This window comes from Stenella coeruleoalba (assembly GCF_951394435.1).
Source record: "Stenella coeruleoalba genome assembly, chromosome: 3".
Classification (NCBI taxonomy): Eukaryota; Metazoa; Chordata; class Mammalia; order Artiodactyla; family Delphinidae; genus Stenella; species Stenella coeruleoalba.
The window spans coordinates 146,457,671-146,476,758 of NC_137148.1; the positions used below are offsets into that span (position 1 = coordinate 146,457,671).

A 19,088-nucleotide genomic window follows, 5' to 3' on the forward strand; every position below is an offset into this window, starting at 1 on the left:
CATGATACAGTCCCAGACTACATATTTCATTATTTCTCAACATTAACTCTGTTGCATGTTCTCTGTGTCCAGCACACTGTTTTCTACCTATATTAGTATAATTAACGATGGCTTACCATCGCTCATCAATTAAATACCATTTCCTCAGCCTGGTGTTCAAGTTCTTTCATGAGCTTGTAACTGATGGATCGTCCCGTCCTTGTATCCTTATATCTCGTTGGTACTAGCCTATTTGTACCAGAAGGTATTTTCCTCATGCCATGTTATTTCTGCCTTGGTGCCTTTTCTTATGTTGTTTCTCTAGCCTGGAATGCTGTCCTTTTAATCTTCTATTCAAATAAAAGTGTAGCTTAAGTTTAATTGCCTATATAAATCAGTCAATTCTCCTTCCCTTTCTCTGTCCTTCACTCCATCCCTCCCTCCCTCTTTCCTTCCTTTTTGACTCCCCTCTTCAAACAGCTTTATTGAGGTATAATTTATATACCATAAAGTTAACTTGTTTTAAGTGTACAATTTTTGATTTTTAGTAAACTTACAGAGTTGTGTGAACATTTCCATCATCCCTTCCAAACTCCCCATGCTCATTTACAGTTAGTCCTGTTCCCATACCACCAACCTCTAAGATGTTTTCTGCCTGTAGAGATTGACCTTCTGAGGATATTTTCATATAAGTAAAATCTTATCATGTGTAGTTTTTTTACATCTAACTTCTTTCACTTCGAAAAATGGTTTTGAGGTTCATCCATGTTGTAGCATGTGTCAGTATTTCATTTTTTTTATCATAGAATAATATTCCCTTGTATAGATGTGTGACATTTTGTTATCTATTCACCACCTGATGAACATATGGGTTGTTTTTGCTTTTTGGCCACTGTGAATAATGCTACCATGAACATTGATATACAAGTCTTTGTGTGGATATACGTTTTCATTTCTCTTGAGTAGATACCTAGGAGTGAAATTGCTGGGTCATAGGTAAGTTTATGCTTAACTTTAAAAAAAACCTGTCCAACTATGTGTCAAAGTGCCTATACCATTTTGCGTTCTCAGCAGCAGTCTGTGAACATTGCAGTTTCTCCACATCTTCACCTCATAAGTCTTACATTGATCTTCTTGTGGTAGTTTCTTTTTGTCTGTCTCTCCAAATATTTTATAAGGCTCTCAAGGCATAGATTATAGCTCAAATTTTTGTGTTCACAGCATTTGGAATTGTTTCCATCAAAGCATTTGTAGTTAAATGTTGAGGTATTTACCTTCTTTTCATTTTTTTCCTGAATAACATGCTAGTCTTTGGGACCAAAGTAGAGATTGAGTCTTTCCCCTTTCTTTTATATTCTTTTTGTATGTTTTCTGATAGACTTTGTGGCATATTTTTTTACTTGACTTCAATTAATCAGTCAAAACTATTTCATATTAAATTTCTATAATGTGTAATACCTAAAGTTTCAGTCTAATGACAGTAAACTCCAAAAGGCTATCTACAAGTTTGGACTTAGTAGAGTTTTTGAATTACTAATTATTACTAAAATATATGGTTTGACCGGTATTTGAAAGCAGGAAACAAACTCAAACCAAAACAACCTGACTCAGAGTCCCAATTTGGCCACTGTGACAAGTTGTTTCACCTCTTTGACCTTCATATTTTTTTGCCTAGGAAACAGAATAATAGTAATAGTAATATAAAAGCAATATCTTCACATTGCTGTGAGAGCTACATAAAGCTTTTTTTCTGGGAAGCACTTGTAATTTCTAACTTGTTTCATAAATGCTAAATACTGTTGTTATCATATAGGTATTTGACACTCAAAGAGCCTCTAGTGCATGGCTTTCCAAGTTTCTGTTAACTTTTGTTGGGGAATTTTTCCAGCTGTTTATTTCGTTCTCCCATGTGTCTTTCTGAACATTTCATTTTCTTCTTGTTATGGCTTTTCCCTATTATCTTGGGCTGGTGATGATTAGACTGCTGTTGTTTTACTTGATTGTTATCATTGGCTCTTGCTTATTAAACTGGAACACTATTATAGGTCATGTAATAAGCATAACGTGAGAATATTTTATGTAAAACATTCAACTAAAGTAACAGAAATACAGTCTATTAAATTTTTTTGCCTTAGATAATAAACTTATTAGCTAGTATCTTTGCTCAGGGAGTTTGGGAAGGTGTGCTTAAGGTACCTAGCTTAAATGTGAAACTTGGTTTGTCTCCTGTTTTGTTGTTTTATTATTTTTGAGATTACCCTCCCAGTGGTTACCACTACCTACATATAGATTTCTCACATTCCCTCCGGGTTAAAATTTTTCAAGATACTAAAAATAAAAATAATAGAAGTAGATAAACCAGATTTTCTTTTATGTTCAGGAGGCAGTGTCATTTTCATAAGTTTTGTTATTGAAATAAAAGATTACATGTAATGAAGCTTAAGAGAACCATATTACTTTAATCCATAGCAGAAACCTCTTTCAGATTTATCTTAATGCTAGGAAAATCTGTGCTTTTTAATAGTATTTTTATTTGTATAACTGTGTATTTTTAATGTTAATAAAAATTAAGGTTGAAATGTGCTAGTCGTGAGAACTTTTCTTTTTTATATCAAGGTTCTCATTACAGTTGTCAAGAACAGCTGTTGAAAGTGTTCTTGGATTTTGGGGCTGTTTCCATTAAAGCTATTTTTAGTTAAATAGTGAAGTATTAATATTTACTTTTTCTTCACTCTTTTCCCAAATGGTATGCTGGCCTTCGGGGCCAAAGTAGAAATGGAATCTTCTCCCTTTAAAAAATTTTTTTCTTCTGTTTTTCTGATAGACTTTTGTGGCCCATTTGTAACCTCAACCACTCCTCCATTGGGAAGCTCATAGCTGAATTTGCTACCCACTTTTTATGATTTGGGTATATTAACTTTATTCCAGGCTTTACTCTTCTGTTCGTACTTTCTTTGACTTATGTACTTATTTTATCACATTATATTATTTGTATTTTTTTCTGCCACTTAAACAGCCAGATATCGCTTCTCGGCCTTTTGACTAAGATCATGTGTAAACAGCCAGACAGTGTGTAGTCAGTTTTGCTATAACATGACATATGTATTCGTAAAAGTGACTGTGCTGTGCAGTGATATGTAGCAAAACCACAGGGCTTATTAGAGAAATGGGGTTATGGAAATAAAATTGAAAAAGGATAGAAGTCTAATAAAAGACATAGTAGAGTTTTACACATGTTAAGTGGTTAAGAAATACTAAATAGTGGAATAAATACAGCATTTTATTTGAAGAAGACCTGAAGTTTGTGGAAGGGGGCCCACTTCAACAAATAACTCATTGAAGTGTTGAAATTTGTGAGTTACTATGAAGGTAGAAGGAAGGTGATCTGAAATAGGATGGAAATTGTAACACCAAAAGGGATGAGTCTGATAACACGAGATGAACTGAGATAGCTGGTAGATACATGCATTTTGAGTATGGCTTGGTTCGTTTGGCTTGGTTGCCGTTTTCGTTATTCACCTAGTGTTTCTTTCTGAATGAAATTATGCAAAAATGAAAGTGACATTCGCATTATACTCATATTATCCCCTAATATATCAATTGAATTGGAACAAATTTGCTTTTTCCAAATAACCCTTATAGGAGAACTGACTATATAAATAAGTACATATCTTGGAGAAAGGGATTAACTTTTTGTCAAAGAATGTGTTGTCATCACTACCTGTTTTTACATTATTCGCATTAAGTTACTGAATAGTCCAAATGATCACAATATTTTTTTACAGGAAACTACATTCTTAATTATGTGGCATCACAACCCAAGCTGGCTCCCTTTGTCATCCAAGCTCTAATTCAAGTCATTGCTAAAATTACTAAATTGGGGTGGTTTGAGATTCAGAAAGACCAGTTTGTCTTCAGAGAAATTATTGCTGATGTGAAGAAGTTTCTTCAGGTAAGAAGGCATTATTACATTATAAGAGCATCAGTAGTTGTTTTTTTGGTTTAGAAAACTGCTTTTCTTAAAGTTAAATGGTTTGTTTTGTGGCTACCAGAACCATATTAATTATGGTTTATTATTTATCCTCTGGAGCCTGTATTTTTTATTGCCAGGAAAAGAGGATCATGTCATATAACTTCCAAACCAGAAGAATGCAAATTATAATGTTTTATAATTTCAAAAATATATGTTGTCATTTGTAACCACGTGTGTCTTTGTATTGCATATATGCAAAACATGTATATAATGTTTTTCATGTATTATCTAATTTAATGCTAATTGCATCTCTGTGAAGGGAATTACATTTTGTAAATGAGAAGACTGAGGCTTAGAAAAGTTAGGTAATTTGTATAGGATTGCATAGTGATCTAGTAAAGCATAGCACTCGTACTTCAACAGGTTTTCTAAAGATATATATATTTAAAAATTTTTTACATTATACATTGAGTCATACTAAATTCTCAAGAATGTTTTTAACGTAAATGATTAAAGTTATAACATACTCACATTTAACTTACACAAATTCAGGTATTTGGACTGAAAAAAAAAAAAAGAAAGAAAGAAAAGAAAAAAGAAAAGCAAGAAGACACTAATTTAAACTGTGCCAGTGATTCCACTTGCCATTCCACATAGTATTTTATGTTGTGGGGTGTGATATGGGAAACTTAAATCTGCTCTTTTCTGTTCCTGTATGCCTCTTAGGATGACCATCATGCCCTGCTCAGTATGATTCAGATATTTAAAGATACATACTTTTTCATGCAAATGTTATCCCTAATCGCAAGAAAAGTACCTTAGTTGGTGCTCTGCTGAAGAAGCAGTGATCTGTTACAGTTCTCAAGGAAAAACTGGCAGTTTGGATTAATAGATGTTCAGTTTTGGTTTATTGGCAATTAGGGGGCTGTTTGAACTTTCTGAGATGTTATTGCTTATACAGTAACTGTCAGATTTAATCCCTATGTAAGATGTAACTCCGTCATACATTGTAATGCTAGAAACCTCAGAATATGAAACACTAGACTATTCTGCTTCTCTTTTATTCGTATTGTTAAAATCCTGTTTAACAAATATTTGATTATCTAAAATATCACAAGAATAAGTGTATTTTTAGCCCTGAGGAGATCTGCTGTGGGACAGAGGGATAGTTTATTCAGTGACACATGAGTTTCTCACTTTATAGTTGTGCATATAATTTTGACTAACACAATAGCACCCCTCTCTTGTCCTTTACTAAGATTGTACACAGCTCATCAAGAATCCACACACACACTCACTGTAAACAAGAATAGACTTCAGAGTTCTTTTAAAATAAAATCAAGGTTGAAAACTGAATGAAATGAAATCATTCTTGTTGGCTAACATTTCTCAAGCTCCCTTTTCAATGGCTGATAAGTTGAGCTTAAGTTGGGCTTTAGTGTGCTTTTGTCAGTTTTGGAAGACCAGAAGAAACAGAAAATGTTTTCTCTTCAAAGTTTATTACAGTATCACGAAAAAAGCACTTGCTTTCTGGGCATATGACTTAACCTAACCTTCAGTCATGAGAAAGACAACTGACTTAGTGTTTTAGTACTCTAAAATAGTACTGCATAGTTCCTTTGGGTAATAACAGCCTCTGTGAATTTTGTACTAAAAATTATTTTAAGTTTGTTAAATTTTTAATGGCCTGAAATTTTGTATATCTTCTTTTCTCTGTTATTGTAACCTTATTGCTGCCATACTTCTAACATTTATATGCCTCCTTTCTACATACATACCCAGGAGATACTACTGTCATCTAGGACAGTGCTATTCAGATTGCTGGTTCACAGCAAGATAAGGGGTTTATGTCAGAATGTAAATCAACGTGGTGCTTCCGTCATCGAGAGAGACTTGCTATGAAAAATATGCCAGCTGAACTAAACAGTGTACTTAGTGACTTACCTGTTTTATATTTTGGTGCAAACTCTTTTGTCATGGACCAGTATCAAACCATTCTCAGATTAGAATCCAATTTGCAGACTACCAGCAGATTCATGGACTAACAGTTGGTCAGGGAACGACATGTTAAGGAGCATTGGCCTGGTTTACACAGAAGATGGATGCTTCAGTAATGTGAAATCTGTAGTTTATCATAGAGTTCCAATTGTCCTAAAGGGCCATAAAGAATTAAAATGGAAAAATTGGACTTCCCTGGTTGGGCAGTGGTTAAGAATCCACCTGCCAATGCAGGGGATACGGGTTCGATCCCTGGTCCAGGAAGATCCCACATGCCACGGAGCAACTAAGCCCGTGCACCACAACTACTGAGCCTGTGCTCTAGAGTCCACATGCTGCAACTACTGAGCCCACGTGCCGCAACTACTGAAGCCCGCGCGCCTAGGGCCCATGCTCCACAACGAGAGAAGCCACCGCAATGAAAAGCCTGCGCACCACAACAAAGAGTAGCCCCCGCTCGGTGCAGCTAGAGAAAGCCCGTGCACAGCAACAAAGACCCAGTGCAGTCAAAAAAAAAAAAAGCAAAAATTATGGATGTTTCTTTTATTTTTTTATTCTGAGATAATTTGAATTTAGTTACACCTAGTGACCCAGTGTTAGTGAAATTCTGTGATAGTTAGAAGGAATGACCAGCTATAAAATTAAGACTTGAAAAGTGTATCATCTGTATTGCTTTCTTAAAATTATTATACTGTAATTGGATGTTAGATTTTTTTATTTTCATACTTCCAATGTGATTTTGCAGTTGAGTAATTTGTTAGTAATGTGCATATAAAATCTGAATTTTGATTTGAAGGAAGTTATTGAGATTAAATTGGAAGCTGATTACATTAAAACATCATACTGTATTGATAGTCATGTATTTACTCAGTGCATTGGGCAGTTCACAAGCCTTCATTATAGATCCTTAGTAAATGCATATACATGCACTATTAAATAATATTAAAAGGGCGTAAGTGATCTTATCTGGTATTAGGTTGAGGGATTTAAATTAGTTCCTAAGTTATTAATTATTTACTGAATGCATCTATCTTCAAGCAAATTTACAGAGCTAAAAATTGTTTTTTGTTCTTTCTTATTTGTGGTCTTATGAAAAGGATTAAACTACACTCCTGTATTTTGAGGTTTAGTTTATTGTAAGTCCTACATGCTGAAAACATTTTATAGAGTATCATGCAGTTCTAAGGTAGGTGAGCTTTTTTCCCATTCAACTCTATACCTAAATTTATCCTTCAAAAAAATGAGCATGACATTATTTTTATTTGTGGACCTCATAGTGATTTTTCTATATATTTTAATAGATCTATTTTAAGAAAATGTGATGTTTCAGTATTTAATTACTTGTAAATGTTACCTGGTTTACACATTAAGAACCAATCATTTGTCTCCATTTAGGCTAAACTTGTTTTTTTCTCCAAAGGGTACTGTGGAGCACTGCATAATAGGAGTAATAATCCTCTCAGAATTGACTCAGGAAATGAACCTGGTAAGCCTTTCCATCTAATGGTGACGTGAAGTTTGCTAGGTAATGTCATTTCTTTGATGTAAAATCTTTGTGTGGCTTAAAACTCTGAATAAGCAAGTCTTTTTTTTTGGGGGGGGGTGTCTATTTTATTGGTGGGATAATCAAGTATTGGAACACTTTTATTGTTACTAAAAATGACAGTAACAATATAAAGTACTACAAAGAACAGGAAATTAGACATGGTCCTCTCTCCATAGCAATTGGAGGATCGTCCTTTTATCCTCTGTATATATAGTAGTATACTAATCGTAAAAATAAATTATACGCAAAAGTGGAACAAGCCTTTATTTGCTTACACATTAAAGACAAGCAGTTTAGCAGTTTGGTAAATTGATTCTCGATAATGGATACACAGCATGACTCAACAAAGAACAGGATACTTGGCACTTTGCTACTTGTTAGCATGGGTTTCACCCATACAAGGAGAGTTTGCAGAAGCTATGCTTACCCCCCACCAACGCCTTTATGAACTCAGCAGCTGAGCACATCCTCACCTGCTCCTGTTCATTTTTGTATTTAACATGGTTCTAGACAGAACAAAAGCGGAAGTTGGGTTTTACATGGAATAATGTTACAATAAAGGGGAATGTATTGTTTATATTTAAGAACTTTTATCATCTTTTTTTTAAATTGAAGTACAGTTGGCGTACAATATTAGTTTCAGGTGTATAACATAATGATTTGGCATTTATACATATATATATATGTGACTTGATCACATAAGTCTAGTAACCACGTGTCACCAAAGTTATTAAAATATTATAGACTATATTCCTCATGCTGTACATTATATCCCCGAGACTTATTTATTTTATAACTGGAAGTTTGTACCTATTAATCTTCTATTTCATCCAGCCCCCAGCCCCCTCCTCTCTGGCAACCACCAGTTTGTTCTCTGTATCTGTGAGTCTTCCTGTTTTGTTTTCTAGATTCCACATATAAGTGAAATCAGATGGTATTTGTCTTTCTCTATCTGACTTATTTCACTTAGCATAATACCTTCTAGGTCCACCCATGTTATTGCAGACAGCATGATTTCATTCTTTTTTAATGACTGAGTAATTCCATTGTGTGTATTTATACTACATACTCTATTCATTGATCTATTGATAGACACTTAGGTAGCTTCCATATCTTGGCTATTGTAATTGATGTTGCAGTGAACATAGGGGTGCATATATCTTTTTGAATTAGTGTTTTTGTTTTCTTTGGATAAATACCCAGAAGTGGAATTGCTGGATCATATGGTAGTGCTATTGGGTTCTCCAAAAAAAAAAAATATCTTATGGAAAAACCCAAACAAACTTTTTGCCCAACCCAATCTTTTTAATTTTTTGAGGACCTTCCAGACTATTTTCCATAGCAGCCATACTAATTTACATTCCCACCAACAGTGTGCAAGGGTGCCCTTTTTGCCAGGTCCTTGCCAATACTTATTTGTTGTCTATTTAATAATAGCCATTCTGAAAGACGTGAGGTGATATCTCACTGTGGTTTTGATTTGAATTTCCCTGAGGATTAGTGATATTGAACATTTTTTCATATGTCTGTTGGCCTTCCGTGTGTTTTCCTTAGAACAATGTCTATTCAGGTCCTCTGCCTATTTTTTATTCAGATTTTTTTTTGATACTGAGGGTAGGGAAGTTTTCAGCAATTATGGCTTCAAATACATTCTGTGCTCTTTTCTTTCTCTCTTCTCCTTCTGGGACCCCTATAATAATGCAAATGTTAGTATGCTTGTTGTCTTAGAGGTCCCTTAAGCTATCCTCATTTTTTTAAAACTCTTTTTTCTTTTTGCAGTTCCAATTGGGTTATTTTGACTACCTTGTCTTCCAGATTGCTGATCCATTCCTTTGCTTCCTCTAGTCTGCTGTTGATTCCCTCTAGTATATTTTTCATTTCAGTTATTGTATTCTTCAGTTCTTATTGGTTCTTTTTTATGTTTTCTATTTCTTTGTTGAAGTTCTCACTGAGTTCATCCATTTGTTTCCCGATTTTGGTGAGCATCTTTATCACTTACTTTGAACTCTTTATCTGGTAAGTTGCTTATCTCCATTTTGTTTAGTTCCTTTCCTGGGGTTTTGTCTGATTCTTTCAATTGGAAGGTATTCCTTTGCCTCCTCATTTTGTCTGACTCTCTGTGTTTGTTTCTATGTAGTAGGTGTATCAGCTACATCTCCTGGTCTTCAAACAGTGGTCTTAACGTAAAAGGGGTTCTGTGGGGCCCGGTGGTACCCTCTCCCTGGTCACCAGAGCCGGGTGCTCCAGGTGCTCCTCCTCCTTTGTGTGGGCTGTGTGTGCCCTCCTGTTGTGGTTGGGCCAAGATTGCTGCAGGCGTACTGGTTGTCGGGGCTGGTCCCGGCCCACCTGGCTGAGAGGTCTGGCTCTGAGTGCTGCAGGTGGACTGATGTGCTGATCTGTGGTTTTCTCGTTGTCTCATCTCAGGAAGCACATGATTTGATTTGTTACATCACTAATGATGTTCACTTTGGTCACTTGACTAAGATGGTCTCTACCAGGCTTCTCTAATTGTACATTTATTCTTTTCCCCTTTGTAAATAATGAGTATTTTGTGGGCAGGTAGTTTAAGACTCTGAAAATACCTTATTCCTCATTAAACTTTTAATTTATTCATTTATTATTTCTATCAGTTTGGATTCCTGGTTTCTAACTTTGTTTAATAGGTTATAGTTTGTTACTTACATTATATTTTGGTGCCCAAATTTCCCCAAATTTGGCCATTAGGAACCCTTTCAGGCTAGCATCTCTGTTCATTTGACATTTATTCACCATCCTTTGAACATTTTCTTACTTTCTGTCACAAGATGTTCCATGCTTATCTTGTGTAGAACTAGGTACCTTTTGAAGAAAGCTTCAAGCTCTGAAGTGTGATTTTGACTTTGTATGGTAAAAAATACATGGCTTCTGTGGAGACATTTTACTTAGCCTAATTTTAGAGCATTAACAACTTCAACTAGCATTTCTTAAGTACTTCTGAACCAGGCAATAGGGAGATCTACAATGCATAATGAAAATCAAATATAATTGTCAAATGTGAGCCAGGTAAATTCATGTAGGGTCAATAACAGGATGTATCTTCTAAGAAAAAGATCTAAACTTGAGGTTTCTTAAAAATTTAGAATTATATGTTACCATGCTTTTGTAGAAGCTAAGTCTAGTATTCCTGCAGTATATTCAAAATATAATCATCAAGAAGTAAAATATCCTTCGCCTACATGGTAGAGACATAGTTATGCAGTAGAAAATGGATGATAATCCCTCTTATCAAAAAAATTGGATATCTAAATAAATAACCCAAGTAGAATAAGCATGTATGCCTTGAAGATAACTCTGAAATAACACCTGGATTTGTGTTTTAGCTCTATTGCCTACTGCTTTGTCCAAACTTCTTAATGTCTTTAAACTTACATATCACTATCTGTAAAGCAATCATGACACTTTCCTTGGGTCTTATTAAGATTAGATAAGTTACTAGCACAGGTCCTAGTACATACAAGTACTCAGTAAACCCAAGGTTCTTCCCTCAGTGTTATAGATATGGTGTGCCTGTGAGCTTTAATTTTCTTGTATGTGAAAAGAGAATAATATATATCTCACAGGTTCGTTTTGAGGATTTAGTGAAATAATATGTGAAGAGTACATAAGTTGAGATTATAATGCTGTATGCTATTATTAATTTGTATTAAGGAGAAATTTTTATATATTGAGGGAAACTGAAGAGACAGACCAATTGAAGGAGAGAGAGATGGATGTTTGATTTAAAAGAAGGGGGAAATGCTGGAAATGCTAACTTGAATCTTACATAGTGGGTAGAGATTCCAGTAACTGCTTTCTGTAATCACTTTGGGCTTCTGTTATGTTTCATGTTTCTATAAGTAAATGTGGTATTTAAGTATAATATGATGGAGCTTAGGAAGTGTCAGATAATCAATTTTGATCTCACTACTTTTTTCAAATCTATAAATATCAGGAAGGAAAATGGTTTATTTTCATCTTTCAGATACCAAAAGGAATGCTATAGCCACTGTAGCCTGTGGTATTAATAATTGTTTGGGTATCAGATTTCAGCTTTGTTTGCTGTTTCCTAGTGATAAATGGAAATATTAATGGTACTAATAGTATAGTTTTTGCCATATTATATTTTAGATTAGAAGCTCAAGAACTAGTCTTAGTAAACTTATTCTTAAAAATTATTTTTTATTAACTAATAAAATATTCAGGGGGAATATACTGTTATGTAGTAAATCAAATTTATGATTATTTATAATTTCTGCCTTGGTTTTTTCTTTTAGAATATCAAATTACATGAATCAGTGACATATCTGATATATATAGAAATATCACTTTCATATAGAAGAATCTTCTGTAACTGATTCCGTTTGCTGATTCACAGAATGTTAGAATTTGAGGATTATCTCAGAGATTTCCCATTTTATAGGTGGAGCCTGAGGAACAGAGAAGCTGTTACTTGCCTAATGTGAAATATGATACATGACTCAGGAGTTGATAGTATCTATCTATTATTTTCTAATCTGTGTTTATATTGCCTCTGAAAGTATGATCAATTCTGCTTTTCAATTTTGGCATCAGTATAGTTTGTAGAGAGAGCACTGAATTAAAACAATACAGAAACTTGGGTTCTAGTCGTGGCTCTGCCATTATTAGCTCTGAGTAACCTTAAACAAATCACTTATACTAGTAGATTTTTAAAAGCTCTTTTAGCTCTATACTTTATGATTCTTTAATCATTATTTTCATTCCTTTTCTTACATAGTAAATTTTTGCTTTGCTGTTTGGCAAGTCTGGTTAAATAAATTCATCTTGAACTTTTTAGGTTGATTATTCTAGACCTTCAGCAAAACACAGGAAAATAGCTACCTCATTTCGTGACACTTCTCTTAAAGACATTTTAGTGCTAGCATGCTCTCTTCTAAAAGAGGTAAGTTACTTAATAATTCAGCATCCTGTTTCAGAAGAATTTCAGATGAATTCCCCTGTGCCCGTTTAATTTAAGTACAAATTAATTTGCACAAATCTATAAGCAGTTCCAAAAAATTCACTTTTATTTAGTCGGGATATAATAAAGTAAGATCCAAAGGGAATTTAGTAACTTGTCTTTAGACAGTAGTTTCATTATCTTCCCACCGTAGATTACTTATTACAGAAGCTATTTGAGACTTAGTTTCTGTATTGCCCTGCCCATATTTTAATGGGGTGCAGATGAACAATGAAATGATGGCAAGTTTTCCTAATTCATCATTTCTCAATATTTTTTCAGAGTTGAGCCAAGATAGTTGACTTTAATAATTTCTTTAGGAAATAATATTTTCCCGTTTGCTACTTAGTGCCCTATTGAACATTAGTATGTTCATAGTATGATTCATAATTCTATTGTGTTCTCTTGTAATATAGGGACTCCCTCATTTTACTCAAGCTTGTTAATTGGTGTAGTAGAGCATTTCCCAAAGTATGTTCCACTAATCACTAGTTTCTACTTATTTAAATTCTGTGATATAGTAACATGGTAACTGCCACACTAGGCCAGACTGAAAGTTCCTCTATTTAAAAATTTTTCTTTTAGTATGAAAAATTTTAACATATATACAAGAAGATCGAATAGTATAATAAACTCCCTTAGACCCAGCAACCAGATAAGCATTAACAACTCGTGACCAATCTTGTTTCATCTCTATGAACTAACTAACCACTTTATTTCTTTCTGTGTTTTTCATGAAGCAGAATCCCAAGCTTCTTATCATTTCCTCCACAAATATTTCACACTGTATCTCTAGGAGATATAATCTGTTCTGGTTGTGTCAGAATGAACATTTTGAGGGGGTCGGGATTGTTCTCCAGGAGCTTGTGAGTGTCCTCCCACATTCAAACAGCTCTGAGAACCTTTGTTAGCTGAATGTGTATCGTTTATGCATGAAGCTCCCCTACTTTTTCTTGAAGAATATTATATTTTCAGCTTGTTCCAATTGCTCCTTTGAGCTAACAAATCCTGTACATTTATACATTTGTGCTGTGTAAAGTATTTGTCCTAAAGTTACTTCCTACAACTTTAGAAGGTGATCTCCAGTATGCAGTTAAATATGAAAGGTTTTAACCCCATTTTACAAGATTAAATTTGAAAATTTAATCTATTATTGTAGATTTTTGTTGATAGTGATATTACAGTTTTTTTCTGATATATACAACATAACTATGCAAATTCTTTTTTTTTAACTAATTTTAATTTGGAACTGAAGAATTATTTAAATTAGTTGACTAAAATTCTTTTAATTGACATATGTCATAATGTTTCATTTGACTCTGAACCTCTTTCAGGTGTTGGCCAAGCCTTTAAACCTTCAGGATCAAGGTCAACAAAACCTAGTAATGCAAGTCTTGAAACTGGTCCTCAACTGCCTTAACTTTGACTTCATTGGCAGTTCAGCAGATGAATCTGCAGATGATCTTTGCACAGTACAGATTCCAACAACTTGGAGAACAAGTAAGAAAAAAGTTTAGTGTAAGGAATGGTCAACATAAAATACACAGGATTAGCAGTATAGTTGCTTTATGTGCAATTATCTCTGTTTTTTACTTGGCAATCAAAAAGTTCAAAAAAATTTGTAACCTAAGGTAGCTGCTGATACCCAATGTTGAAATCTGTTTTCCTCAGTTCATATCATAGTAACCTCTGTATTTTGATTTTGGAAAAAAGAAAAGACAACTCTAGAGTTGGAGGATGACAAGTTTAGGTGGGGAAATGAAGAGCTCTGTTTTGAAATTTTCAGATAAACAGTAGGAGAGGATATAACACTTGGCAGGAGATATCAACATATTTTTCAAAGTTATAAAGAGAATGAATTAGAGTAGCTAACTTAGCAGAGCAGAATTGCAATTTACTTTGTTACAGAGAAGGACACCAAAAAAGAGCAAACTCACTTGCTTTCACACATCCCAGAAAGATGATGGCAATAGGGCTTTCCTATTGAAGTCAGAGGTAGGGAATTGGGCTGAAAGGACTTGGTAAAAAGTCTATGTTCTGCACAAACACCCTCGGGATCTTCTCTACCACCTCTGTGCAGCTCTGTGACTGCCCTTTTCCCTTCCTTCCCTATGTGTACTTCCCTCTAGATTCCCAAGACCAGAGCTTTTTTCTCTTGAGAAATTAAACTGGAGAGGTTTCTCATTCAAGGGTATCAGATATAGTAGAGAAACACCATACATTTGGTGAAAACTTCTAATAGGGAAGTCAGAGACTAAAAGAAACAATTAAAAGGGACTTTGTATCTTGATAGTAATGATGAATGCATGAACCAGCACAGGTAGTAAAAATTGCACAGACTAAATACACACACACACACACACACACAGACACACACACACACACACACATGAGTACATGTAAAACTGGGAAAGCCAAATAAGACTGGTGGATTGGATTTTATCAGTGTGCCTTCTTGATTGTGATATTGTGCTTTAGTTTTGCAAGAACTTAACCATTTGGGGAAATGGGGTAAACAATACATGGGATCTCTCTGTATTATTTCTTGCAACTGCATATAAATCTAATTATCTCAAGAAATCTTTTTTTAAAAAGGGAGAGTTAGTAGAAACAGAGACAAAGTGAAGAGTCGAAGTAAATTTCAAAAAGGTTTAATTACTATCCTCAGAGAGATAAGAAAAGGTAATGCATTCCTGAAACATGAATAGGATATTGTTTCAAAAACGGAAGTTAAGACAGTGTTCCAGATATACAAATTGCCCAAATAAAACATTCAGTAAAAGAATTGGAAGATAAAGCTAAGGAAATATCCCAGAAAGTAGAACAAAAAAAGCAAGAAGAGATTTGATAGAAAAAAATGCAAGAATATTAAAGCATGAAACTAGGAAGCTTGACATCTGACTATTAGGAGTTCAAGAAAGGACAGGAAAAAACAGAAGGCAATTTGCAAACAATACCAAAAAAAAAATTCTCAGCAATGAGATACATAAATTTTCACATTGAAAGATCCCATAAGTACCCAACATAATGAATGAAAAAAAATACACTAAGCTTCGTAATCATGACATTTCAGAATAACAAGGACAAAGAGAACCTAAAATCTACCGGAAAGAAAGTCACCTACAAAGGATTGGGATCAAGAATGGTATTAGAGGGCTTCCCTGGTGGCGCGGTGGTTGAGAGTCTGCCTGCCGATGCAGGGGACGTGGGTTCGTGCCCCGGTCCGGGAGGATCCCACATGCCGTGGAGCGGCTGGGCCTGTGAGCCATGGCCGCTGAGCCTGCGCGTCTGGAGCCTGTGCTCCTCAACGGGAGAGGCCACAACAGTGAGAGGCCACGTACCGCAAAGAAAAAAAAAAAAAAGAATGGTATTAGATTTCTCAACAGTAGTACTGGAAGCTACAGGACAATGGAGTAATATCCTCAGACTTCTGAGTGAAAATAATTTTCAAACTAGACTGAGATTACCAAGTATAAGAGAATAAAGATATTTTCAGACATGTAAATCGTTCTGAAATTTAGCCCTTATGTACTTGCTGTTATGAAGCTACTTGATATACAAGCAAGAAAATGGAGGATATGGAGTTCAAGAAAGCTTTAACACAAGATGACAATCAGCAGACATAAAAAGGAGATAATTATGTAACACATTTTGGAATAGCCAGTCTAAGTTGAAGAAGGCTCCAGGAGGAAGGGGTGGGAAAATTGAAGTAACAGGTTATTTGATGCTATTGACCAGGTGGAAAATGGCATGAAGAACATTTTGCAAATCTGTCAGAACATTTGGAAAGAAGTAATGACAGATACCGATCTACACAACTAAGCACAGAAAAGATGCTGTGATTAAATCCAGGGAGTGTTGGAAATGTGATATAATCATAGCTGTTAACATTATTTACCTAGTCATAATAAAGTAAACACTTAGAATTGATTTAATTCCTAATTGTTATAACAGTGGATGGATTTTTGAGAGAGGATGGATTGTAGAAAGAGTGGTGGGAGTAGAGGGGAGAGTGTACCGTAACAAGGTCATTTGAGACCTAAAATAAAGTAGTCAAAGACATGTAATACAGCACGTAATTTGGAAACATGTATTTAAATATAGCTAAGAGTTGAAAGGCAGTGGGAATGGAGTAGGGTACAGCTGTTTTTTACTATATACTTTTTAGTACTATTTACTTTTTTATACTATTTGAATTTTTAAATGTTTTTATTACCTTAATATAAATGAAAATAGTGAGAAGGTTCTCTCGATAGGAACTGTAGGTGCTACATGGAAATAAGGAACATCTTAGCTAATTAATTTTTATCTTTGTATTATTTCATATTTCAAAGGAAAATAGCTAGGAATTAAAAAGGAATTAAGCCTAACTGCAAGGAAAGATTGGCCACATGCAGAGGTCTTGGAGTTCTTGGTTTGTATGATAATGTCTTACTATGTGAAGATCACTGAATTGAAAGTAATGGTGTTAGAATTTTTTTTTTTTTCCAGTTTTCCTGGAACCAGAAACATTGGATCTTTTCTTTAATTTGTATCATTCACTTCCACCACTCCTATCTCAGTTAGTAAGTAAAACTCATTCATTATTTCATTAAAAAGTACCTGTGATATTTATCTAAGGGTGGTACATATTTATTTATATTCTTGATTAGGTTTACCTCTCATAAGAGATTCTTACATCATCTGGGATTTATATTACGTAAGCTATTTGTCAGTTTCTATTTATAGTCCATAGTTCCCGTCATTTCACTGGTGAGCCCAAAACCCATAACTGGTGATTTCGTTCCTGCCCGTAGCCAAGACAACCTATCAACCTCTAAGTATCTTTTTTCCTACTCAGTTCCCCCCCAGCTCTTCTTCTGGGCCTCAGTCCAGTAGTTTGCCACCCCACCTGTTACCTTCCCTTTTCTTAACCTCTCTAACTCTTTCTCCACTTTGCTTGGCTCCATGTCAGGCTTGCCATGTGGCCCCCATCAGATATCTCCAAATGAGAAACAAAGGGGATCTGCTCACTTGATTTTGTGCTCATCACTCCAGCTGTTCATTTATTTTTTGAATCAGATTCTGTTGTGTGCTAAAAGATTCTTGAAACTCTTTGGTTATAGTATGGAACTTTGAGACTCTGTATCCCATCTTTGTGGAATCTAAAACAGAGACCAGGCAAGATTGAAAAAAAAAAGAAAGTTGTTAGCTTAATATCTAAGCTTGTAGAAGTGAAGTTGGGGAATTTTTATATTGTCATTTCCTGAAAAAAGATGTTCCATATTTAAAGTACATATCAGCAGTATGTTTGTTTAGATATGTTATCACCTAGAAGGGAGGAATAGGTTCACAAAGATACTCCCTCCCTTTCTTAGAAAACATGTTTGCTCTCAAATCGAGGGTTTTAAGGTGGTGGTTTTTAAACTGGGTTTCACAGGACACTCATGTTTCCAGGTGGTGCCACAGAACTTCAGCCTTCTGTCTTTTAACCAGAATAGTCTTGTTTTTAGTTGTTTAAAAACCATGGTTTCATGTACAGTTATGTTTTGGGATAAAACAGACAAGCTACTGGTGCTTAAAAGTAGATTGGAAAGCAACTGCTTTAAGAGAATGTAACTGACATTTATTGGGCATGCCCTATCCTATGATGCTTATCTCACTTCATCCTCACAGTGGCCCTGCAAGGTAAGTATTGTTACCTTCACTATGTAGACAAGGAAACAGATCCAGAATGGCCTAAGTGACTTCCTTCAGGGCAGTGAACTAAATTTTGGAGTTGAGATTCAAACCCAGGTGGTTTTGGCCCCAAACCCCTGGATATTTTTATTACGCTAGTGGTTCCTGAACCTTCTACACATCAGAAGAGAGTTTTGTTTTTTGGGTTGTTTGCTTGGGTTTTGTTTTTAACATTAAGGACTGTGGCAAACTGAGTAACATCTAAAAAGGCTATCCTCTGATTTTTGTCCCTATTCTCACCCTTGCCAAGAGAGCCAGACATTTTGTGTGAAATCTCCTAACTGGAATATTTAAATATTGACAAATAATTCTTTTTTTTTTTTTTTTTTTTTTTAAAGTGGGCAAGTTTACATATGTGGGCCAGTTTGGCCTGAAAGTTGCCAGTTTTGGGCCTCTCAGTTAATGAACAAACAGGCTTCAGTGGGTTCCAGTAGTAGAATTAAGAACCCGAGAAGTGAAATTGACTGATAAAGTATTAACTTCAGAAAGATAACTAGGCCACAGACACTTTGCAGGAATTTTTATAGGGCATCTAACTTTTTCAGCAGCATTTTCCAAATTGTTCCTCAAGATATTAATAAATGGTGTGGGCAAGATGTTTTATCACCAAATAAATTTGGGACATGCTGGATTAAGTAAAGTTAAAGGATTTTTTCCCACTTGCATATTGTACAGTAGTTCCCAAATGTATTCTACAGCAAAACCATATTTTCTTTTTGGTGAAACACCTGGTTCGTTGGTTTACAAACAGATTAGGCATCAAAAACAATTGGGAGCCTTTGAGTGTATGCAGGTCCCGGCTCTACTCTGGTGTATTTAATATATACAAAAATATTAGAGGAATTTTACACAGAAATAGGAATTCTAGTGGTGGGATT

General features: G+C 34.9%; 1 protein-coding gene across 9 annotated transcripts in view; it reads left to right on the forward strand.

Annotated features, from left to right (window-relative positions):
- The window catches only part of RANBP17 (RAN binding protein 17), a 316,523-nt gene that overhangs the window by 18,818 nt on the left and 278,617 nt on the right, over positions 1–19,088 (forward strand). For 7 of the 9 annotated variants that reach the window (XR_013827675.1, XM_079917450.1, XM_079917451.1 and 4 more), the window contains 5 exons: positions 3,765–3,931; positions 7,371–7,436; positions 12,331–12,435; positions 13,827–13,992; positions 16,984–17,057. Coding sequence is in view for 8 of the 9 variants with exons in the window: in XM_079917450.1 (XP_079773576.1) it covers positions 3,765–3,931; positions 7,371–7,436; positions 12,331–12,435; positions 13,827–13,992; positions 16,984–17,057 (578 nt within the window). In the remaining variant the exon portion in view is untranslated. The remainder of the gene's footprint in view (positions 1–3,764; positions 3,932–7,370; positions 7,437–12,330; positions 12,436–13,826; positions 13,993–16,983; positions 17,058–19,088) is intronic. The other 2 variants (XM_079917455.1, XM_079917457.1) reach the window with 1 other exon arrangement.